Source organism: Drosophila mauritiana, chromosome 3L (genome assembly GCF_004382145.1).
Source record: "Drosophila mauritiana strain mau12 chromosome 3L, ASM438214v1, whole genome shotgun sequence".
Lineage (NCBI taxonomy): Eukaryota > Metazoa > Arthropoda > Insecta > Diptera > Drosophilidae > Drosophila > Drosophila mauritiana.
The window spans coordinates 3,163,319-3,189,255 of NC_046669.1; the positions used below are offsets into that span (position 1 = coordinate 3,163,319).

The 25,937-nt window shown below is 40.4% G+C and overlaps 3 protein-coding genes across 4 annotated transcripts; all 3 read left to right on the forward strand.

The window, feature by feature from the left end:
- The first annotated feature begins 3,916 nt into the window (after positions 1-3,916).
- Positions 3,917-14,046, forward strand: LOC117140985. 2 transcript variants are annotated; one of them, XM_033304236.1, is made up of 5 exons: positions 3,917-4,004; positions 12,375-12,677; positions 13,063-13,229; positions 13,342-13,464; positions 13,526-14,046. In XM_033304236.1, the coding sequence occupies exons 2-5, from the start codon at positions 12,614-12,616 to the stop codon at positions 13,592-13,594; spliced, it is 423 nt and encodes a 140-aa protein (XP_033160127.1). In that variant the 5' UTR covers positions 3,917-4,004; positions 12,375-12,613; the 3' UTR covers positions 13,595-14,046. The 2 variants fall into 2 exon arrangements, with proteins under 2 accessions (XP_033160127.1, XP_033160126.1); XM_033304235.1 differs by having other exon boundaries at positions 3,953-4,690.
- An 89-nt stretch (positions 14,047-14,135) lies between these two features.
- On the forward strand, positions 14,136-14,846 carry LOC117140986. Its single transcript, XM_033304237.1, has 2 exons — positions 14,136-14,453; positions 14,521-14,846. The coding sequence occupies exons 1-2, from the start codon at positions 14,400-14,402 to the stop codon at positions 14,803-14,805; spliced, it is 339 nt and encodes a 112-aa protein (XP_033160128.1). The 5' UTR covers positions 14,136-14,399; the 3' UTR covers positions 14,806-14,846.
- Positions 14,847-16,922: 2,076 nt separating this feature from the next.
- On the forward strand, positions 16,923-22,194 carry LOC117141433. Its single transcript, XM_033304874.1, has 3 exons — positions 16,923-17,177; positions 19,992-20,421; positions 21,428-22,194. The coding sequence occupies exons 1-3, from the start codon at positions 17,175-17,177 to the stop codon at positions 21,982-21,984; spliced, it is 990 nt and encodes a 329-aa protein (XP_033160765.1). The 5' UTR covers positions 16,923-17,174; the 3' UTR covers positions 21,985-22,194.
- Positions 22,195-25,937: the final 3,743 nt, after the last annotated feature.

Here is a 25,937-nt window from a genome sequence, read left to right on the forward strand (position 1 = left end):
CCGACCAACTGCACCACACACATTGCACACACGAGTGTGTGTGTGTGTGTGCTCTTCTCGAAGCCAAGAAAATTAGTCTGAATCGGAATCCGAGTGGCGCGCAGTAGCCAAGAGGGCGGACTCGGTTGCAGTCAGCGCCAATTCAACTTCAACTTTGAGCGGCAATTGTTCGCCACCAGCCAAGGTATCCAAGAAAATGGGGGGGCATTGAGTAATTGACTTCATTGGCTGCTGCGCCGCTTTTTTCCTGTGGCTTCGAGCTGCTTAGGTAAATTGCAATACTCTGCAGACAGATTAGTTGCGGAAACGGGGATGATTGGGCAAGTGCAGACAGAATCATTTGGGCGGTTTTCGAGCCTGGGAGAAGGGGAAGTAGCACAACGGATTGTTGTGGGTGGAGTGGCGGTGAATGGGATATGTAATTAAATTGGGCCATTTTTTGTCACTGACAAAATCATGTCACGAATAAACTAGTTACTACTCATTTATTTAGGTAGTTGTTTCACAAATTGCATACTCCTAAGTCAAATAATTAATCTGGTTGCTTATGAAAGTAATCATGGATAACATTCAATGGAACAATAATGTCAGCCAATGACTAATAGCTAATTATAAATACCCTGTGATGATAATCCCCCCTTAAACGAGCGCAGTGCACTCGAAAGCCGTCTTGAGGGGATTACTATGTGATAGATTCTGGGGTGCTAGCAATCTCTTGGCCACCAGCCACTTGTCCGGCTCAGTTCAGTCCACTTGGTTTCCAGTGAGGCGGTCAGTCGGATTTCATGCTCTAGATAATAACATGCAGTTGCTGCGAGTGCTTTGAATGCAAACTTTTGGGCTGCTTGGCAGCGAATAAAAACACACACACATGCGCACGAAATATAAATTAAAACTTGATATTTTATTGACTTTCAACATTGGACGGGTTATTACCCGTCGAATGGAATCTACACGATTTAATTTACCGAGTGGATTTGAAAAGCAATTCAAATGCGAGTCGGCCAGTAATCCAACGGCGATAAAAACCCAACTTCCATTGTCTGCAAGGTGTTAAATATTTGTTGTATAATCCGCTCCACAAAAAACACAAAAACGAGCAAACTGTGTTGGGGTATACAACTTAAAAATCGATTAACATCGGCGTAATTATGGACATAATTTTTGGTGATCAAGTGTGGCAACAACAAAATACCCCTGAATGAAAGCGGTAAATGTCAAGAAATTAGCGCAAATATATATGTATGTGTCGCAGCGTTGGCATTTTCTTGCTCCTGATCTTCCATATTAGCAAATAAACCTTTCGAGTGAAGCGAATTCCAACCGGCGTGCGCGACTGTCTGTATGCAACTGATCGTATTTTCTACGCATCGATCTATCCTTTACACACGCTAGCTGGACTACACTTGGCGACAGCGCGACAACGCTGTCGCCTCACTCGTAACGGTACTTTGGCGCCAGTCATATTCTACGTTGTAGTCAAATTCTAAGAATGTCCTCACAATATACCAAGCTCATTGCGCAGCTGCGTCTTGCAAGCACAGTGGTCAAACCATGCTAATAATATGACAGACACGTACAGTGGTCAAAATACATTCGTAATGCGACATATGGATATGTATGTTTATACGGGCCACAAAAGGTATATGTATGCATCTGTGGGTATATCAATTTTGAATGTGAAAATGCTTAAATACCAGTGACCAAGTGCAACCTTGAACTTGAAATGATTTAGGGACGACTTAAGCATGGCTTAACTTTCACTTTTTCAGCCAGCCTAAGACCGGCTTCTGATCTTCAGAAGGGTTTTCACACATATTTGCATTATCTTTTGTTTTCTTTGGGGGAAGGCAAACCGGGTAAGACCAGCCATGTGTCTTTTGGTCCGAACGCGGTGCGTGTTGGCCCCAGCTGACAAGGTCAACACCTTTCGTTTCCTTTTCGGGTTCCACTGGCGATCGCATATTGGAAATGAGCAAACTTGTGGAGCACTCGATTTAATTGGCCAAGTGCAGCCGGTAAGAGATACGACATTGCGCATACGCCCTGCTAGCTGCCACTTGTTAATTAAAATATTTGAAGTAATTACATAAGCAAAGTCAGCTAATTACCAGCCACTCGAGACTCAACCGACGCCAATAGAATGACAAATGTCCGGGCGCCAATAAGATAATCAATCAGCTAGTCTATATAGTCTATTATTAGATCTCTTCGGTATTTGGTCATTCAAATACACACTCATAAAGATACCTTGCCCCCCAGTTAATGTGTGTTATTAAGATACTATTTTCTGAGGCATATCTTTAAAAGACCATAAAGTAAGCCCATTTGATGAGTTCTTAATTCGTGATTCACACTTAAACAATTTAGGGCGATCGCTCACTAATGGATACTTAAATTGTAGTATTAAAAATACATTGTACGGTATCAACTTAACTTCTTCATTCAACTTAATCGCGTCTCTTGCCCTTGAACTACAATAAAAATCCCAGACCTGCCAATCCCGTCACATTAATCTCGCTCCATCAGCCAATCTGTATATGTATCTGTGTATATGGTATATCTGGCTGATAGTCCATCAAGTGGGTGCTCAATAAGTCATTTAATTAGCTAATCAATCAGTCATCCAGTCAGTGAGTTGGGCACTTCGAAGCCTTTGCATTGTGTGGATCGGGAAGATATGTTTATATCTTCCGAGCTGATCGCAATCAATAGCTTCAATTTGACCGCAGCTGCCGTTGCGCCTTTAATTAATCCAGTTTTAATGGAGTGTCTTGGCTAAATTAGTTTGACATTTAAGCCCAGGCAGTTTCGCATCAAACGGCCGGTGGGTCGGTGTCTGATTCCGTGTCGGCTGTGGATCCACCGCCGGTCATAAATTCGTTGTTCGCGCTCATCATAAATTGCCTTTTAGAGCCGAAAGACCAACGGCAAATGTGAAAAGAGCAGTGTGCGATGCCTTTGGCATTCAAATGACCAGAGTCTCTGACTTGGCCAAAAACCCCCAGATACTCGGGGGCTGGTAACTCAACCAGTTACCACTTGAGGCGGGCGGGCTCCTAATCAGACGTGTTTGATGAACTTGACGCAAAGTTAGCAGTTGGCCGCATAGCCAAGTAACAAAACCACAAATATCCAAATTAAACAGAGACGCTCACACAGAAGATACCCAAATGAAACCAACAACAAAATCACACCGAATTACCTGAAAAGAGAAATGAATAAAACTAAAAGTTGTTCTCATGCTAATTTAATTTTATACGTTTTGTGGTGTTGGCCATTGCTCGCCTTTATTTTATTTTAATTATGCTAATTAAAAACGAGAAAGGAAGGACAGCTGGGCGGACAACGCAAGACCTAGAATACACTTAAGTTTATCACCTAAAAATCTGCAATGGGAATTATATGACTTTTTGATATTTGATAAACATTAAAATCAAATCGATTTGAGAACAGGCTTGATACACAACTATTTTGAATGGGTATAGAAGAAAGTTAATAGCTTACTTTTTAGGAAAACAGAAATACCCATAGATAGTGTACATATAAGGGGTGATAGAAAGAGAGCTCCATCCAGAACTGGTAATTGAAAGCGTCACACATTCGGCAGTTGGAACTGGCTAATCAGTATTCGTCCATTCGCCTAGCCATGAAATTCGAGATGAAGAGCCTACATTTTGAATACTCTAATAATCAACTGGCAGCTGGAGCTTTATTCTCCGAAATGGAACCAGTTGGCACCACCAAGCTGTCAAAAGCAGCGAGTCCACCACACTTGGCGGAGTCTGCAGCTAAGTAAACCTACCTCAATGGCCATCTCTTTTGGCCATTGCGAATGCAGCGGATGTATCTCTGAGATACAAGTGCGCTCCGCACGAGAGCGATTCAATCCATTCCGCTGCGATGCGATCCGCGTATAAAACCAATTTGAGCGGCGGCCTGCGAACCAGTTGAGCGCCGACTTTGCAAACGTTTTCACGTCTCCAGGCCAAAAAACACACACCGTAAGCTAACGAGGCCAACACAAATGCATTGGCCAAAAAGACACGGCAAACAAGTAAAGACAATTCCAAACGAAACACTTTTCATTTCGCGCCTGTCTTTGCACAGTTTCTTCTGACTTTGCTGGCTTTGTTTGGCTTTGTTTTGGCGCTGCCTTTTTGCGGACCAAGTCAAGTGTTTGGGCCAAGTCTTTGGGCCGTTTTATTCGTTCAACGGGCGCTTGAGCGAACGGTTGTTGCTTTGTCTTTTAGCTTTGGCTTTGTATCTTTGCATCCGACGGATACGCGATTCGATTTGAGCTGTGCCGCGACTTTGAGTGTGTGTGCGTGTGAAGAAAGAGCTATATTTATATATACATGTATATAGATATATATATAAAATATATTTTGTTGCCGTTTTCTGGCTGGTGAAATAGCCATAGCAATCCGCCATCGTAATAGCAATAGTTTTTCCAGTGTTCATTACATAAAGTATCAACGCCAAATTTAAATATCTCTGTATATACGCATGCCCAGCGAGAAAATCTTATGCAAATGCGTTTTCAAAAATAATTAAGCGTCAGCCTCGAGATTTGGCAAGAAAGTCGTTTGCAGTGCCTCAGTGACTTGGGATTTCTCGGATTTAATGCGGATTTAGTTCGAATTTCGGATATTTGGATACGCAGCCGCAGTGCAACCTCTAAATCAAGGTAGGCCCTCGGCAAAGTGCAGCCTGCAAAACCCCCATTATATAATGCGTGTGTGTGCTCCAAATTCGAACTGGCAAACAAACAAAACTTACATAACGATCTGCGGGCCACGCACATAATGATATATCGCTATCGGCGCCATTAGCATAATTCAATGCCTACCAAAACACCAAAATCTGTCACAAATCGGAGCACTTTGCGTAAGCGGCGATCATTACGAGGCGTTCGAGTGGATTTCTTAGTTCGGGCTAATACCTTAAACTTTGCCATTCAAATAACAATGGTGCGGTGAATAGCCATCGCATGTGCGGCATGAATATGCAAAAGAACAAGTAAACGAGTTGCTCAGAGGGATATCTTAGAGATATCGCCTGATCTGAGTTTAGACAGCGGGGAGAGTTAGCTTTTTTTTAAATATATTTTTCAAATTTAAAGCTAACCATTTAATGCTGTATTGAAAAATGGTGATAAATAATCGCATTCGTTTAATTTAATTATTTGCTAGCATTTATGTTTGCATGTCAAAACAATCTTGATCAATAAATAAAACACTAAGGAGGCTAAGGCGGAACAATATATATATATTTTGCTTTTTTTATCGTCTAACAAAATGGCCAAAAAGGGGCTCTAAAAGTTCTCATAAACTAATTGGCATACCCATCCATATTTCAACTACTTTTTGGCTAATTGGAACGCTAACCAATATTTTAGATGATTTTATTAAACCATTTTGGGAAATTTGATAGTTTGACCTTATGGCTAAAATAAACTTGATATGCGATAGCACTAATTAGTGTTAATATTATGCAAAATTCAATTTTGATAATTTCCAAGCATTTTTTTCAATTAGCAAGTTCTGTTTGGTGTAGCTGGTTTCGGTTTGCATTTATTTTTTCGCGTTAGGTATAGGAATGTATAAATTCTTTGGTAAATTGTATAAAAACAATCCGATGGAGTCACTTGCATTTTCCGTTCATAGCCAAGACGAAGCCAAAAGCTGCCATGCAATCGATGACTTGGACAAAAATAACTTGTTGTCTGCGATTGTTGTTGCTGCTGCAGGTTAAATGCAACTGCCGCAGCAGCTGAGAGTGCATTGAGATTGAGAGTCACAGCAGCCACCCGCTTATTTTGCACTCAGAGAAATATATAGTAAATACCTCAAGCAATCGAAAGCATACCAAGACAGTCAATGTTATACATAAGCTTTAAGTTCCTAATAGGAAGTGTAAGCTTCTTAAATAAATTATAAGGTGTTTTAAACATTTGGAATAATTTCTGTGAAAAGCTTTTATTTAATTTATTAATTAACAATTCAAGAAGAACACAGTGTTAATGTTTTCAAGTGCAGCTAGGCATCGAATTCTTGGAAAATCTGCGCATTTTTTGCCGAGTATCTGTGTCTGCGATGGCGGGTGTTTTTATTTATTTATCTCTTATTTTTTGCCAACATATATGTATGTACATCTCTGCGTTCAATTGCACATCAGCTTACAAAGTATCCGTACCCGCAGTTGTAATTTATTTGCATTGTTTAGCTCCGTACCGTTTTCTTGTGTGGCTGCAATGCGACTTAAACTACACAAAAAAAGCGGCGATTTACATAAAATTTATTGCTGCCACATTACAAGTTAGTTAGTTAATGTTGCCCGCTGGCTGAATGGCTGAATGGCTAAATGCCTGAGTGCCGCTGCTGTTTAATTGTGTGAAAAGTGCTTGATGCAACGTGTGGATTGGATTGGATTTGCCCAAGTGCCGGCACATCACGTATACGACACGTGGCGAGCCTTGAACTCGACCAAAAGGGTTTCGCTTCAACCGGTTCGGCTTACATTCGCAATTGAGAAATCAAACCAGAATCGATTGGCCACCTCACCCATTGGCCAATCGCGATCAAATGCCAAGTGAAGTTGTTTCCAGAACACATTCATTTTTCGGCAGACGACAGTGTTATATATAATCGCACAGATAAATTATTCAATTTATGTTAACTAATTCTTTTAAATTATGGATTTACCGTTTGCGTCACAGTGCCTTTATGGTTGTCGCGGAAAGATTTTAAAGTGTGCGATCATAAATTTGGTGCTAAAATATGCAGAGCATTGGAACTTGTTATACGAGAAAATGAAAATAAATTGGGGTATCAAAAAAAGATCAATCTTAAAAACAGGCAGGCTTTTTTCTACTCTGCAAATACTTCCGATATTCCATATCCGAATTAGTATATTAGAAACTAGATTAGCTTAATTATTTTCACAAGTTTTCTTGAAAGATGTTAAGCCTCTTAGCCACTTATGTCCTTGTTTTGTTTTATAAATAGTATGTGACTAATGTTAACAAGAATCTTTAAAGTTCCCCGCGCTCACGAACAAATTTTGATCTCAATATCACACCTCTTCTTGCAAAAGAGCCAACAAGTCCGACAAGTTTAAGGCTTAAGATTTAATACAAGATTGCGAAATAAAAAAAGGTATAAATAAAAATATAAAATGCTGTAGCCTTTGCAAATAGTTGGTTTCCGTGGCAACATCAATGTCTAATGATTTTGATGGTTTTCGTGGTCTTGTATCTTTGTATCTCTGGGATACAGGCCTAATCCGCACTTCAAAGGCAGCCAGAGGGCGAATTCGCACTACAAATTGGATGAGTTGCGATCTTTGGCTGGTCGAGGGTTGTCAGATCTATGAAGTGAGGAAGGGCAACTTCAATGAGATGTTACCGTGGCGAATCTAAAAATATCAGCTTAAACTCGGCGCTGGGTATCTGCCCAGATAACCGAGATATTTCATCGGCATCATCAGCCAGCCGGTGGTGATGGCGGTTATGCCCTTGTAACGATTGTTATTTCTGGCGAAGCACAAAAGCTGATATGTTAATGACGGATGGACATCGTCTTGGGATCGAAAGAGCCATACTGGCTGGTCAAGCACAGGTACATCTGTATGTGCAATCGGTAGCCGATCGATCTTTTCTTTTCTGGCAGCTGCTGATGGCATTTAAATCACTGAATTGGCATTGTGTGATCGATCAGTGCTTCTTGGCGGCATCTCGCCGCGTTTAATGGAATTTTAATTAATTATTAGTTTCGTGCGACCTTTTGAGGCCGCTTTCCAGCTGCCCACCGCTACTTCCTGAGCGCATATTTTGTAGGGTTAACAATGGGATTGACTTAAAGACTCTATTCATTGATTGCGACTGCCGTGGAAGGTTTCTCTGCTAATTCAATGTTCTTTGCAAGCTACTGTTGGTGCGATAAAAACCTGATCCATTCATTATAAATGTTTCTCATTTAATTGGTATTTTTTACAAGTATCCAATGTCCATTGAAATATGGTTGCTTACCCAAACAAGAAATTAAGATGCAGTAATTAATTGGCTTATATTTTCCCACTGCCAAACGAGTTGTCACCTGACTTTCTTTAAACTTGAGCATTGAAATTAAATTTCCTCTCCGTGCCAAGCGGTATTTCCAATTTAATAGATCTATAAATTCATTATTTATCGTTTGAGTCGAACAGTTTCCTTAAACTAATAAGTTGGTGTAAAGAAAAAATAAGCCATAAAAATGTGGTCATAAGCTGTCAGGCTTTTTATTGCTTAACTTAATTATTTTGTCGGACATATATCAATTGGATTCAAATGTTATGTGTTTTCGGTAGGAAAGTAATCCCATCATTAATGGTGCCACTCTGTATCAGCTTGGAAGATGGGCTTAAGTTCAATTTAAACATTTAGATTTGTAATTGAAATGGTTATAATAATATTTATAATAGTGCTATTACACGATGTACATCATGGAATTTCCTTAAGCTTTTTTGATAGTTTTATTGCTTTTATATAATCTTGAATATTAATATTTTAGTGCTTACATATGGTAAACAATTTGATGATGTCTATGATCTGACACAATCGTATTTTAATTAAATATTGAAAGCCCCTAGGGCTTTCTTCAATTTATTTTTTATGTTTTCAATTATCATAAAAGCGGTCAAAATGCTGTTTTCGTTTTGTGCAAATGTAAATATGCATTCGAACATATAATTAAAGATATCAGCCTTAATTTTCCTAGGTAATTTCTCTGTCGTCGTTTTCAAACACGTTAGGGACGTCTAACTTTGTTTTTAGCAAATTATGTTAAATTTGTGGGCTTTGGTGTAGCTGTATAGTTTGAAGCTCGCTTTGATTGCTTCGTTTTAGTACAAGTCCGCGTTTAAGCCGGTTTTACTGAGCCGAGCGATCAACTTGTCAGCTCTTTTTTGGTTTTATTTTTCCTTGTTGACTTGCTGCTGGATATGTGTGTATGTTTGTGTTTTTAGCAATATTGATTTTTCGCATTAAGCGCATTTCTGCGTACCGAATTTTCAAGGCCAATAATCGTCGTTGTCTGGATGAGGATGAGGAGGGGGTGGGGGGCGGAAGTGGGCGGGCAGGCCAGGGGGTTGCTGGTCAAGCGGGTTTTTCATTTGGATCGCGGCTCCATTAAACGGCAACCATTTATCGTTGTCATTTGTTCGCGGTATTTCGCCGTGCTTTTCCGAAATCGAAATGTGTGCAAAAGTCCAAGTTTGAAGTGTCAACGCTGTCGGCCTAATCAATTTGGCTAACCGCTACTTGGGCGTCGGATGGGATGATTAGGCCATGTTTGCCGCCCGGTTATGCAAGTGCTGGCCATCTATCCGAGATCAGAGATCCGAGATCCGAGACTGGAGATTCGAGATCCGATCCCATCCGATCAGTTCCGGCGGAGCGGTGCGAAGAGGGGCGTGGTGGTGGCAATAAGCCATCTCAGGTGTCGTCATCGCCGGGTTTCAACATATTTCTGCAGCTTTTTATTTTTTCCAGCCATTGTTGCCGCTGCTGAGCGGCAGTTCCGCCAATTAGCGACGCTTCCGCTGCTGCACACACACACACACACATGCGCATATGTACGTGAAATAATTTTCCCCGCTTTTCCATTTTACTTTCTTGCCTATTCACCTAACTTTGTTGCACATGCTGGAGCAGAAAAAAGCGCAGATAAGTCTCAAATTGCCTCCAGTCGGTCTTGTTAACTTTTTTTTTATTGTTTAATCATCGATAAATATATTTCACTCACCAGTATAATTCCAAAAAAATAATTTCCTGGTAAAATTAAAAAAAAAACGATAATTTAATATAATTTTGATCAAAAGGTAAACATTTATTCAACCATTTTGCCATAAGGTAGCAGGAGTAAAGTTTACATTAAACTCAAGGGCACCACTTTCTTTACCCGCATGCCGTTGCTTCATAAAGAAACAATTTAATTTGATAAATTTGCATAATTTACAGAGCCAAAATGCCATAAAACATTGCGCCCTCGGTTACGCGTCAGAAATTAACAAATTAGTGCGATGTTTCGCAAGGCAACGCCAACAAACTTCCGAATTAGCCACAAACCCAATCAACGAGAGTCCACTGAAACCCCAATCGCAAAAAAAAAAAAAAACGAAACGGCCCGAACATAAAATGTAAAATGAGACTTTCAAAATGTGTTTCCAAATTGAATGCCACACATGCCCGTGGCATGCAGATGGCCCACAGCGTTGTACTTGCCAGTTGCATCCGAGGAATTCGCTGGCCAACAGAATCCGGCCACGAAGTCAACCAGCCACCGCCAATTGGTATTGATGGACCAAGCCAGATGGGCTCTCTAGAGTTTCGAGTCTAGCAACTATGGTCTATGGTAAAGTCTATAGTATAGAGGCAGCAGTCGCTTCTCACGCTCGTCAGAAAATGTCAAAAGTGAGGATGCCATGAATATTTGGGGGGATGCCCAGGGTGAGGAATCTTCTTCTTCTCTTAAGCCAGACATCAACGAAGACTGAATGCCCTTGGTAATATTTATGAATTAGCAACGTTTTCATCACAGCACTCAATCATGCTTAAATAGCATCCCTTAAATTGGCAATACTACATTACCTACCCTTATTCATTCAACCTAAAATGGGTACACCTTTTAATTCAAATTAAGTTAGTCTATTATTAACAGTAAAACAAATGTTAGTGCATTGGTATCCAACTACTTAATGCTCCGAAACAAAGATGTGTGAAATCCGTTCAAATCAATTACTTCGCGGCCCAAAGCCTCTTAAGGATTTGTAGGCGTCATTTGAAGCTGCTTGAGTGTTTCCCCATTAGCCCGAAACTTCGAAAACTGTCCAACCATTTTGCGGAAACAGTCAAGAGAGAGATTCAAGAGTGGGCTTAATGGGCCATTTCGAGGGGAGCCCGATTTGAGCGGGGTTTTGACCAATTGTCCCAGGCGCCATCGCCAGCCCATGGCCATTGAAATGACGGCGAAAGACGAGCTGCCCAAATGGACAGGGTTCGGGACAGCTGGATGACTGCTGTGTCATCTTGGAGGCGCCTCTTTGTTCAGAGGCGTTCATCCAGGGTCCCCTCTTTCCACCAACGTGCTCATGCCATCCATGAAATATTTACCAGTTTTGCGTGAAGATGGCTTTTTGCTCCGCCTGGCACTGATGACCTTTTACGTCGCCTTAAGACTGCCTTCACTTCATCACGGAGCTGAGAGACTTTGGAGGGATGGCAAAAATGTTGCATATCATTCATTTTTGAGGCAGTCGCGATCCCAACTCCTGGCGCTGAAAATTAGTTGCGAGGGAGGCCGAGATAAAGACAATTTACGATTATTTCGTCTGGCTTGGGTTTCGTCTTTCGTGGCCTTTTTGCCCATCGACAGCATCTACGCATCTGGCGGCCATAAATTGCGATAAAATGTCAAGGATTTACTCGGGGCCCAGGTGAAAGACTTGGATTAACCAAGGGAATCGCCAATGCGAAAGGGTTGACAATTTAATTGAGCCCACAAGGTCGAACATGGCCTTCTTTCACTCGCTGCTAAAAAACACAATCGGCCATACAAATTCGAAAATAAATCACTCACTTCGCTGGAAAAAGCAGTAAACAAGTTTTTGCATAAGTGAATTCTTTTTTGTCGATTGAATCTGCCATTGACTTTTAATGGCGTTTAAATCATTTCAAACGCGCTCTGTTAATTTGGCAACTTATGATTGATGTGGTATTTGGCTATTATGAGATAAATATGTTTTCGATTTCGTTGAAGGCATAGAAAAGAACTTTGAATGGCAGCAAAGTGGGTCAGCGATTGCCGACACACATATCCTGTTGGCCCAAACAAGGTGCGGATTACTCACTTTTGGAGTGGTTTTCAACTGGTGTCAGCTGCATATCGGGGAAAATCAATTAGCAGAGATGATTACTGCGAAACAGAAACATCCGGCTGACGATGATGATGAGTCAGTCCAAAGTCTTGGCCGCGTGGGTTTGGCATGTAAATTGCGTCTAAGCCTCGTCTGGTTGGTTTGGTAATGAGCCGAAAGCCCACTTCAACCAGTTGATGAAGGAAGGAAAAGATATGGCCAAGTTTGGCATTTTGTTTACAGAATTTCATAGCTAGCGAGTGCTATCTTTTTATATTCTTCAAGATTCAGAAGACAAGTTATTTATTTAAAGTGTTAAATTAAGTAGAAATGTTGTAAGGCCTGCATTTCTTTACTATAGGTTATTTCCTTCCACAAATGTATTTATTATTTAATCCCCGTTGAACAATGTAAAATACCCTAATTCAACATATTGTAGCTCACTGCCATTTCGACTGATTTTGTTTTCTTTCTTTAAGCCCGCTCCCCGTTTTAGCCATGTGCCGGCCATAAACTGAAGACACGCTTCCTAATTGAAAACAGAGCCAGCTAAATGGACGCGTAGCAAGAGGCCAGAAGAGCGAGCGAGAGGGCGAGTGTGTGCGACAGAGAGAGAGAGAGAGCGAGTGCGAGACGATCGTGATTTGGATTTTCAGCGTGATATCAAAACGGAGCGGACAGCAGTCGGTCGGGAAAAAAAAACAAAAATCACGCCAAAATGTCCAACACCACAAAAATGGTTTACAGTTATAGAATTTTATGGCTTTCCGGCGTTTTACTAGGTGAGTAGTGGCCTCAATAAAGACTTCAATTTCCAGTCAAGTCGAGACGGAGACACAAATTAAATGCTAAGTGCGTCGATTAAGCCACTCGGTTAACGCAAACCGTCTGTCATCGGTCATTGTTTTTTGTTTCCCCCCATTTTGGCCCACTCGAAGTGTTTGGGCCATGCGTGAGCCAAATAACTTAAGAAATTGGCCATGGTCAATGTGGGCGAAAGAGGAGGAAGACACCTGGCAGGCCAACTGGGGGAATTGCAGGTGCAAAACGGTAGCTTTGGCTTGAATTTACAAGTAACTTTTAAGGAGCTTCCTTTGCAGTGAACTATGTTAACTTATTAAGTATTCAAGTTAAATTAAATCTATCTTTTTGCATGGTCATTTCCAGGTCCTATTTTGCTGGCCGCCATTGCGGTTCAAGGCCAAGAGCCAGCCAGTCCAGTATTTCAAAATCACAAGACGAAGGAATGGACGAATTTAGATAATATAACATTCTCGTTCGATTGCAAGAGGCGTTCTGTGGGCTTCTATGCCGACATGGAGTACAATTGCCAGGTGAGTATCTCTCTCTCAGGAAAAAGAAGGGCAATAAGCTTAATCCAAGCTTTAAAAGAGAGTTTTCCAAGAGCCTAAAAGTATACTATACATATGCAACTCGATTCAACAGATCTTTCACATGTGCGACGAGGAGGGCAATCGGATTCCCCATCTGTGCGCCAATGAGACGAGCTTTAACCAGGAGTACAGAATCTGTGATTGGGACTACAACTTTAACTGCACAGAGTCACCCGTGAGTTCCATAATGCCTCCATTTCTTGGAACACATACTTATGAGCTATCTCATACCCTAGAAATGGTTCTACCTGAACGAACTGACCTATGCCACAGATCCGCCAGATGAAGATGACGAGGATTACTGAACGATTTGCACTTAATTAAATATTTATTGTGTCTCCAAAAGCAAACAAACTAATTAAATTAAACGCCGTATGCAAAACGCTGAGTAATTGTAACTGAAAGCAAGAAAGAAAAAAAGTGTGAAAACCAGTAAAATTCCATCCAAATGAGATAAACTAATTTAAGCGCCTTGTTGACGATTTTGTTGAGTTTCGTTTTGTACTTTTGTATTGTAGTCTAATTAATTGAGTCGTGCGAGAGGAGTCGTGTTGTGTATATAATGTATATAGAGATGGTCCCCAGTTCCATTTCCATTCCACCTACAAATCCATTCTATAACTATAACTTTCCATTCGATATGCCCGGAAGAACCTCGGATGGGTCCGCCACATTATTGTATAATTTACAAATAATCTTCGTATTTGTAAGCAATCTTAAACCGAAATAATAAAAACAAATCAAATTGCTACGCTAATGCTTGCCCAATTAATTGACTTAACAAAATGTTTTCACAATTTTCGGTAATTTCAATTCGTTTAATGTTGTTGTTGCACACGTCACGGGAATCCACCGCCCCATCGTCCACATCTGTATCCATATCTATGGTTAAACAACCCCCCAGAATGATGATGGTTGCTGGTACCGAACGTAACCCGGATGAGTCAAGTTCAATGACGAAAGTTCTGGCCCAGAAAAAAAGGTTTATTTAATTGCGAAAATTGGCATCTGTCAGCGGGGCGTAAAATTGTCGCCTCTCCCGCGTCAAATTTTTATAAATTGGATTGCCCGATTTGAGAAGAGTCAGTTTGCAAACGATTCTCTATCAAAATGTCACACTACTTGAGCTATTTTTCACTGCTGCTCATAGCGGTCCTGCTGGCGGTGAGTCCTACATATAATATTTAATAATTTATATTTTATTTAATTATTTTATTTCAATATTTTGTAGCTGACATCTGCCCAATACTATACACAATATAATCCCTACTACACACCAAGCCCCACATTCTCCAGTTTGAACAACTATTACTACCAGACGACGCCGTATCCTTACTATTACAGCACGTATACGACACCGAGTCCCTATTCCAATAGGCAGATAAGGATCTGGCCCTATGTCATTGGCCAATATCTCTATCCCACGTACTACAACACTAACAACTATAATCCATATGCCACATTGAGCAATTCCAATTGGCAAAGCTACTATGCGAATGTTTATGGCAAGAAGTAGTCCTCAACTCCGACTAAGTGTTTTTCGTTTGTTAAGATGTTCAGCCATTGCAAATAAAATATTTATTTTTATTTAAAATAAGAACTGTAAAAAATGTATTTAAACGGGAAACACAAGCAATTGTTTAGAAGTAATTATTGCATTAAAAACAAATTGGCCTGATTTTAAATAGCATTCATTATCACTAGTTGTGGAAAAGTTGAACTTTTTTCAACGAACAATTGCAAGGCTAACTTTACGTATTTTCTAATTCTAGCCATTTATTAGTATATTATTCAATCCATAAAAATGTCTCGTAACTTACTAAGGCAATTGGTCTCTTAAGATAGCCTAATGGTGAGAGTCTCCCTATCAGAATGACAAATCAAAGAAAAAAAGGCCTATAAAAGGGAAATCTGAAACGTAATTGGGTCGTTTAAGATAGCTAATTGCTTGGGGAGAATGAAAGGTGTGTGGGAAATATGAGTCCCTTGTTAAAATGGAAATGTAGTGCGACCAGAAGAATATTGATAATCCAGAATGTGGAGCTGTCTGAAAGCCGAAAGGTGTGACAACCGTTAGGATAACCATGCTCTTGAATGGAACTTTTTGATATAGTATTTCGGGGAGGTCTTTATATGAACGTGAGTTTCGTTGACACTGTCATAGAGCAACCCAACGAGCCGGAAAACCTGAACCCAGAGCTCAACCTCCGACTGAACCTGAACCTGAACTCATGTTGGTGTACTTAACGGTTTTCACACACAATCGCTAGTTCCAGTTGCCTACCATTATGTAATGATTTGGACAAACCTTTGGATTATGCTGCACCACCACCCAGAGCAATGAACCTGCATTGTTTATGTAAGCGATATGTGGCAACTCCATTTGATGTAATGCTAATAAAGTGTAAGATCGTAAAATGACCACCTGTTCATAAGATCTGGACTTTATGCATTTCTGGAGCAACATGCGAGGAGAATGTTCTGGCTAACTGTAACTTCCTCACAGAACTGTGACAATTATTAACCACAAATCAAAACATTTCGATGCGATATGAAAGGGTTCTCCAAATAGAACTTAAGCCCAATGTATCCGACATTATCATGTAAATCGCTTGATACAGATGATCTTCGGGGAATGTGAATGGGTGGTGGTTGGGTGCGTAAAAGAAAGAGAGGCACCGGGTCGAACAGAAAGAGAGAGAGAGAGACTGCGTAGTGGGGAAATGGGTCAAGACAATCGAATCACGAAACGCGGCCCAAAGCGACGGATGGCTTGTAAAAGGTAGCCGGCAAAAATGTTTGGCATCGGCTTACCATGCAGGCGAAACACGAAACGAGAAAGCCGCAAAACCCATTTATCTCTTTTGGGGAAATTGTGGAGCTATATTGTATTACCAATTAGTTAATTTGAAATAATGCAATTCACTTTTTGATGGGGCTAAATGCAGCAGAACGCAATTGCTGTTGATCAGCCCATTTTCTCTCATTGCCTGAATGCGTTTTTGGCTAACAATTTTTAGGAAGGGTAATTGAATTCCGAAACCATCTCATTTGTTATTATATATGCTTTTTGCTGAGTTGTGTATAAAAACAATCTAAATAGCTTTTTATAATTAACTACTAAGCGAGATGGAATGCTTACAGTACTTCCTCTTCAACTAATAAGGTAAGATTAAATACTATAATGCACTAATATTACAATACTTATTTGTTTATATGAGGACACTGGGTGCCAGTACTAGTGACGTCAGTTGTGCGTATTGTCACGTTCACACACCATTTTCATGCTCTGAGCCATTGCACGACAATTCGTAATAAAGGCAGTCCATGCAGGAAGAAAAGAGTAGAGATACAGATACAGAGAGATATAGATAAAGATGGAGACATTGACTTTGCAGTTTTTGGTGGCTGCTGCTGCCGTTTAGGGGAAATTGTGAAGAAAGTGTTGAAAACGAAATTGTAACTGGGAGAGCGTGTGTCTCTGGCTTTGTGAGAGTGCCAACTAGTGGTCGGTAGCCAAGCAAACAGCGCGAAGAAGCGCCGACTTGGCCAAGACTGGTCCGCATCCACCAAAAGTCCGAGCAGCGACGTTGGCCGCGGCAGAGACGGTGGATCTTACCTGGTCGCCGAGGCCAACTCAGATTGCCAGTCAACGGGCACATCTCAAGCGTTGCAGTCGCTTTCCATGCGAACTTGATTCCAAACTATCTCCACTCCTTGGCCAATTCAGCTGAAGTCTCGTGTATATTTATTTTTTGGCCAACATCTGCGTGTCTGCCATAGATTCGCGTGAAAGTGGTCCAAATCAATCACTAAAAACTCAGGATACAGCTGCAGCTAGTGTTGCAATTATCATACACTAATCAAAAAGTCACAGTCCTCATTATGGTGAGTACAAAATAAAGGCCAGCGGCCATGTTCAATTAGCACACGGAAAAAAAATTGCATACATATACATAGAATTCATGAAAAGGAATGCAAAAGATTTTAATCAAAGTGCCAGAAAGGATATAAAGGCCACACGCTGGGCGCAACAATCATTGTGTTGATAGAGACAAAGTAATTATTCATATATATAATTTCATGTTTGCCAGAACTTTCTGTAAATAAAATAATATACACAATCGGTGCCACAAGTTTTGATGTTGAGCTCAAATTTCATATAATACTTCTGTTTTTGCGGTGCATTGTTCATTGGAATTCTGAACACGATCTATGTGAAAAGAAAAGGAACCATAGCACACAAATCACAAAAGGCTTAAAATGCTGGCCAAAAAGCCAGTGTGACAAATGCTAACAATTCTTGGCACAAAAATCACTTGTTTGTTTGGTTAGTTTCAAGCCAAACTTTCTTTTGAGGCGTGTTTTCATTCGGGCCAGTTTTCAATTGTTGGTAAGATTCCCCCGAGCTGTTATTAACTTGGCTGGTAAACCTAATACTACACATTCACATTTCTGCCACATGGTCGTGTCATGAACTGCGACATTATATTGACATTAGATAATGGTCGAATGGTTAAATTGGTTGCTTCAACCACGTGCCGCCTAATTGCATCATCGGTGTTTTACTTACAACTTTACTGGCTCATAGTTTTTATTATGACCAGCCCAGCAATAAACATAGAAAGCCGTGCCTCTAATGCATAATTACGCTAGAGATAAATTTAGGATTTTATGGTTTTATGTTTACGATATGTAATAAAATCATAAAGTGCCTGCTACACCCACATGAAACGAAAGTTCAGGGAATTTATTGCTACTCTAATTACAATTATGATCAATAAATGTTTAGTTAGGAAGCTTAGCTTTAATAAAAAAAGGCCCGTGTATAACAATGCTTAGAACATTTAGATTTAATACTCCTCATTTCGGTGTTTTCATTAGCAATGTTAAATAAACCGTGAGCCAGACAGAAATGATTTCCAAATGTTGACAAATTATTCAACTAATGTGATAAATGAATAATAAGGTGGAATTTCGGTGGAGATCTTTTTGTGAAAACATTTCCCTATAGATCTGTCTGAACATTAATGCCAATTCCCATCAACCGTATTAAATCTACCGAATCATCAGTTGGTAACAATTTTATGGTTGTTCGGCATCATTTCGTCGAAACTCCAGGCGAAATCTTGCCCGGCAGCAAGTGCAAATATTTTCGGTTAATATTTACATATAAGCCAGATGAGGTCGAATGAAATTTCACCCATAATGTTCGAGAAGATGGCCTGAAAGTGAGTGTGTCAGATGTGATAACGCTTGGGTCTGATGATGAAACAACTCAGAAGATGTTAATTAGCAGGTTGGGATCGTGTTTAAAACAAATAGGCAGTGAAACTAAGCCGAAAAACCGAGTTCAGTCTGTCAATCTGAACTGGAAAATTATGTAAATCAATAAACACATATAAATTGAGTATCTCAACAATGCATTTGCTCGGCTGTTGCATCACTGGGGAAAGACTTTCTTCTTTGTTTTCCCGCATCTTAAGGCCCACACAAAATTCAAATCAATTTTCTCGCTCAGTTAAATTTGAATCAAGGCCATGCTAAAATAGATTTCCTTTTACAGTTGGAGCCGAATCCAATTGGGCACAAAGGCACATGGCCTACTAATAAAAAATCGAATCATTCACAACAAAGAGGCCTCACAAAGGGCCACCAATCGCATTTTATTAAGAAAAGCAAAGCAAACGCAAATCATGTCGAAAATTCTTGGCATCTGTATTTTGGCATGCAAATTCTTTTGGGCCAGTTAATTAAAACATCGCCAACGTTTTGACGAATATTCTTTTGGGGAATGAAGCCAACCGTTAGCTCCACATAATTTGTTTACCTTTTGTTGGGGTTATTGTTTTGAAAATAACATAGTTCCATTCCCATGGAATCTTAGTGATTAGGTATAACAATTATATTTTTGGTTTCTAAAAGTTCTGCAGGTGAATTGTAAAATGGAAAGCTTGTGAGCAATGACTTTCCGTTTTTTTTGGTATTCGTAGCTAAGATATTTTATAGGTTTATATTTAAATTTCACTAAGTAGAAGTGAAGGTTGCTTAACTTGTTTTTAAAGAAATTCGGTGGGAATATTAAATACTCAATGAGTTGTAGGTTTGGTGTGTTGCCATTATGCTCTTAAATTACACACAAAGTTATAATGTGAACTATACTAAAACAGGAATAGCAAAAATAAATTTAACAATTAGGTAAATCACATTAAACTCATATTAACATAAAGAATTATCCAAAAAGATTATTGGCTAAACGTTTAACAGCATAACCTGCTTAAATTTCACTTTGTCTCTATCCGGCTGACTCGTTAGTATATAAATCACCGTTTTATACAATGCGACATATTTTTTGCAACCTTTTAAATTTACATATAAATTGATATCAGCCGCAGTCTAAAAAATATGTTTAGCGCTAAAAAATGTTGGATTACACAAGAGTCGGGTTTAGTTTAAAATGGGAAATGCTTTCGCACCAAGGCGAGGCCATAAAACATTTTATGGCCCAAGCCGTTGAAATGGTTCAAAGTGGATTCTAAAGTGCGTTTCACGACTCGACAAGGTGGCAACAGGTTCGTTTCCTAAGTCTTTTGTTTACGCAACATCCGCACCTTGCTATGATGAAATGGCCTTTTTACTTGGACAATGAGAGACAAACACTGGCACATACTGATATAATTTCTCTGTTGGTTCCACTTTCAGTTTCTCACAAAGAGTTCAAGTGCGCGGCACTCGTTGCTGCTGCTTCTGTTGGCCTTTTGCTGCCTGAGCAGTGCCTTTGGTGCCAAGATAACGAAGAAGGTCGAAAAAGCGTCGGAAAAGCCAGAGGTGGAGGCTGCTGCATCGCCAATCGAGGAGGAAAATGACGATGAAGATGCTGGCGAGGATGACGACGACGACGACGACGAGGAGGAGGCGGAGGAACCTGCGGTGGATGCGGCTGACAAAGAAGCTGCAGTAGGGGCATCGAGTAACAAGAACCCCAATGCAGTGCAGGCAGCCACGGATCCCACAGATCTCAGTGTCTGGGGCATGGTTCGCACTCTGTGGGGCTGGCTTCGCAGCGATCTGAGTGAAAGCCTATTCGGCGATGACGACGACGGGAAGCCCGCGTCCGGCAGCTCAGCTGTGGGTGAGTCCCCCTCAAGAAAACAAAAGGTTAAAAAAACAAATACCGAACAAAACGCATTTTAAAGGCATACACCGAAAGAAATAAGACCGAGACAATTGCATTTACATATAAAGTCGATTGAGTCATTTTGACAAAGTAACAGACATATTAAAAACTAATTATGAAACTGGTTGAGTTCAAAGACACATTGTATAATATTTTAACTCGATCAGTTAAATACTTTTAAAATTACGAAGCTGTCATACAGTTTACGATTGTAATGATATAATTGAAATATCATTTCCACATGGAATTTTACTTGATGTATACCAGTCTAAGACCTATTTTCTCTTTGTGGACACAGCAATTAGTGTGGTCATTTTATATCAGTTCAGTGCGTATCTCATTTAGGCTGATTGCATCTGCCTCTCAAATGATTAGCGGCTTTTCAAATCGAAGCCGATTTCCCAGAGCCCTGCCTTTTGACTCACTTTCGTTTTCAATGAAACCTGTAGCCGCTAAGCAAACAGCAAAAAGCCGCTAAAAGGTGTTAGCACCAAAGAGCTGAGAAAAAATCATCTCGGAGTGCGAGCTGTGATATATGTATATGCCGGACGACGATTGTAATTTCACTTTCCGCATCTTTTCTAGAGCCGCTCAAATTATTTATTAAATAAGACAGCTCATCTTTAAGCGATGAGAAAATATTTTTGCTGGGTTTTTTTTTTCGTTGTTTGCGAATTGTTTTTTATTGGACTTTCGCATAGCTGTGCGTTCAGCTCTGTTTATTGAGGAAATTATAGCAGTTGAGGGAGATAAACCCAGCGGAATTTCTTTGGGGCAATGGCGCCACTGACACTTTACGAATTAATGCGTATTTTTATGAACTTCAGCTGAATGATTTCCCAGAATTTTGTATTAATTAACCTATTTCATTTATATAACATAAGGGTATACATTCAGGAATTAATATTATTAATTATTTTATATATTTCATTTATATTGGAATTTACTATGTATCTTTCAGAGGGTCGTACCTTTGGCAAAATCCGTCGTCTTCAAATGGCCTTGATACCCATTATCTTCAAGTTTGGCGTTCTTTCGGCGATGGTTGCCTTTCTGGTCGCCATTGGTATGAAGTCTCTGTTCCTGCTCAAGGTCTTAGTGGTTATGAATGCCATTGCCATTCTGGGAAAGTTCATTACCCTGAAGTCCAGTCTCTTTGGACAGTATGAGAACACGGCGCCGTCCTTCAATTACCCGGGCTGGAATCCTCATGCCAAGGAGTCGTGGGGCACCACTGGACTGAGTGGTCATGGCGCTGGCCATCCCCCCAGCAAGGAGATTCACCTGCACATCCACGGAAACGCCCAGACCCAGGCTCAGCTCGCCGGTCAGGGCTACCAGTATGAGTCGCAGTCGGGTGGATGGGCCAGTCGATCGGATCCCTATGGAGCCTATGCACCCACGGGTCAGTTCACCGATAGCCAGCCCGTGGGAGCAGTGGCCGGAGAGGTGCCCAACAATACGGATCCCATGTCCCTGCTGCCCACGAAATACCGGGCGAGACACCTCATCCGCTGAGCTAGAGCTGTTCCACATGATGGGAGTTCCACATGGAAGTCAACGACCACCGCGTTTAATTAGCTAGCACACAATTAGTCAGCGACTTTACGAGGACGCAGCTTTACGTACACCTAAAACTATAGTTACGAGCCTAGTGTTTAATTAAATTATTTGCCCAAGTAGCCCTAAAATCAATGATAATTTGTAATAAATAGTCGTAATGCATAAGATGTGTGCCACCGTTTGTTTGAGCTAGCCGAAACAATTACCACTAAAGACCCAGAAGGTCGTGATTGATGGGTCTGCGAAGAAAGTCGATTGGTTCGTTTTGGGTCTTTTCTGGCTGAGCTTTCGGGGGTCTGTGATTAATTGGCCATTTGACGGGTAAGTCTGCCACCGCCGAGATTTCTTTGGCAACATCTTGGGGCGTGTGCCGCGCCTAATCATCGGCTTTATCGCGAACATTGAAATGGAAGTCCAAGTCATGTCTTGACATTGCGGATTTCGTCGGCGGTGTTTTGTTGTTTTTTCATTCGGTAGCCTAGAGGCTGAAAAACGATTCGCCAAGCTTAAACCAGACAAATCCAATTATGCTCAATTATTATAGAGTGGATAAGCCGATTTGCTTATTAGCAAGTACCCATTTTTGAACTTCGCTTCATTTGGTACAAATATTTTAACAAAGTGAAAGATTGAATGACTTAATATGGCAAGGAACGGTTAGGTTTGAGTAATTGCAGGCTTTTCTATAACGCTATTTAGTTGATTGAGTTATTATATCGGTTAACATGGGTGATGATTGATGGAATACAGCTTGGAGTGTGACTGGCGTTGATAGAAACATGTGTTTAGATATTGACACGATAAAAGTTGACTGAAGGATACAGTTGACAAACGTTATTTAGTTAACAACTTAAAAAATAATGCACAAAATTAACTAAAATCAACAGAAAATGTTATTATACACATTAAAATTAAATTGAGAATTAAAACAAGCCCTGAAGTAAAAAACGTTGGCCGTTGCCAGATGAATAGAAAATTTTAAATTTCTGTAGCCTTGCTTAATCAACGCTTGGTTCGTGTCTTTGCTACTTCAAATTCAAGGCACCCGTAAAGTAGGCACCAAAGTTTTGCACCTTACTGCACGAAGTTCGTGCCCTAAGTCTTTCGATTTGGCGACATCAAAAAGCACTCAAAAGCACAACACGCTCAACAGGTGGTATAATGAATATTAATATTAGCAAGGACGTGTTAATTAGCCGCCATAGAAAGTGAAGCCAGAAGCAATTGACGGGCAATTAAGCAGTTTTAAGCGACAAGTGATGCATATTAAAGCCAAACAAGATTGGGCCAACGGCAAGGTGCTCGATAAATATTTATCTGAGGCAATTAGAGCCGCTCAGACAGTCGGGCGAGCATGTAATGGCCATATCGCCCAGTCCGATCCTCCTGCTCCATGGATCCCCAAGGCCGGTCGGCTGGCGTTATGGAATCTTGCTCGCTGACTGATTTATGGGAGGACATAGCAGAGTGGACCTGGCCAAGATGCGCAGTGCCAGCCAGCCGTCATAAGTGTGGGCCGATGACGTTCGACTTGAGTAACGAGACGATTCGAGTAGTGTCCACTCGATCTGAGCTGATTGGTGATGTCTTCTTTGTCGGCAGACGACGGCCTTAGTCGAGCGTTTCAATTAATTAGCTAGCCGTGCCAAAAACAAAATGGCGCCGCTTATACCAACAGTTGATAAGGCTAAACCAGCAGCAGAGCAAAGTATAATAGGTAGACGACTACAAACTAGCAACAAATGAAAATGCACATTGAATTTCTCTGATCGGCGGCTTTCTAACGCACAGCAGCAGTCCAGCGGCTCAGCATTTCAGCGGCAAACTGCGATTATTGAAATACTCCAAAGGTTTTTTCTGTCCATTGCATTTCGTGGCCAGCTTGGAAGCGACAAATCATGAGCATCGACAGATCCACCATGGCCAGCATCTATGCCTCTACTATATATAAAATGTGGATAATTGCGTCTAACTGACAGCCAAGACACTGGGCATCTAAAGGTGCACAAAAAGAAAATCTCAATAATACATATATTAAAAATACCTTTTTTTTGGCAGTGCAAATTTCAAAATAAAGTGCTTAGATTGTATAGTTTTGTTTTTCAATACAGGATCTTAATATTTAAGATTCACCACAAGTTTTTAACACATTTCAAATTTGACTTAAGTGCTACATTGTAATTTTAAAATTGCAACATTTGGAAATGCAAAGAAATGTGATTTCCATTCAATCAATTTCAAAAATACGATATCTTGCATGTAAAGTGTTGATGTAAAGCTTTATGAAAATATGAAATGGATGTTTTGAAAGAAAGAATTATAGTGATTTCTTCCCATGTATGAACCTGAATCGGGAGTTGGGGGCTGGGGACGTGCTGTCAGCGGATCTGGCTGCTCTCACTCTCTTTCTAACATGATAATTGGACATGGCCTGGGAACGGGTATGACAGCTACCTTATGGCTACCAGACGAGGCAGCCAACTACCTTGGCGACATCTTTGGCAGCCCTATGTCTCCTTAATTGCCTGTCGCCTGTCCGCTGAAAGTGAAATTGATATATGATATGGGGGAGATATACCAGCTTATTTTTATACGTATACCATAAACGAGCGTTCATCACGAATTCTTCGCTAATTCGCCGCTCACAATGGATAATTTCGTAATTCGGGGGCTAATCAAAAATTCGAGCAGTGTGCGAGTGCGTTGACCAAATGGGATTGGGGACCCGATTCGGTCACACCTCGTTTTTTTAAACTTCAATCAGAAAATATCAATAAGTTGTGCAAACTTTCTTTTTGTGCGTGTCAATGTTGTGTGAGGGCGCCCCCTGATATTTACTCTTTATAAGATCAGTTTGTGACGCAGGCCGAGCCCTTACACACAAATAGCATTAGTTTGCGAATTATCCAAATCAGTTATGGACACAACCTAAGTAAAGAGATAAAAAACTTTCATTTTTCATTTGCTCGACAGGTGAAGAAACGTGTCTCTCCTCGACCAGAATTTATCAATGATGCAACTGTCTTTCAGTTTGCCTAAACTTGCTTAATTTGGTTAACAAATTGTAGATGCAATACACGCGAGGTGCTAATGAATTTCGTTAGGAAAAAGGTAAAAGTGATGAAGGGGTATGTTAAAGATCTATGTGTGCTCACTCTTGTGGGATGAAATTTGTTTGCTGCTGCGAGCAAAATCTCCATAGAGCAATCACCTTCTTGACCCAATACAGGATTTGCATCTGCCATATAAGCATTTCGCCACAGGATTAGCATCTCACGATCGACTTTCCAATGATATCCAGGAGTTCATATGTCACTCTTGGCAGTGAAAAGAGGAGTTCGACTTGTGGGTTATTCATGGCATTCATTGAGTATTGATGCAGATTATTTAGTTCTCTGCAATGAAAAAACCTGGTTACTGATTTAATAGAAATCGATTGAGCCAGACATGGGCTTATATGTTAGTTAGTTTATTTTAAGTAAACAAAACTAATATTTTTGTTGGCCAGGATTGTTTATTTTAAATATAATTAATTATAAATTTACTCATTTATTTTATTGAACTGTAAACAATATTATCGAATCAAGCTTAGCTCGTAGGTTAATAGGATTTAAATAGGCTAGCTAGTGGATTTAGTATAAGATATAAATAAAAACAAAGAAATCCGAAGCTTCTTTGTTGGGAATAAGCTTAAAACCCAAGGCACCTTTTGTTTACAAAGCTGTTGCTTTTTTTTTACTTGCCGGATCGCTCCCTGCGTTTAGGTCAAGTCAAAGTTCGATGGTTTACATATGACCACCGGAGAATTCCCGAGAGAATTTGCGGAGTATCGCATTCAGTGTGACACTGAAAATTCACATAGCGGACAGCTTAATTGATCCGTTTGTTCAGTGCATGCCGCACATTGG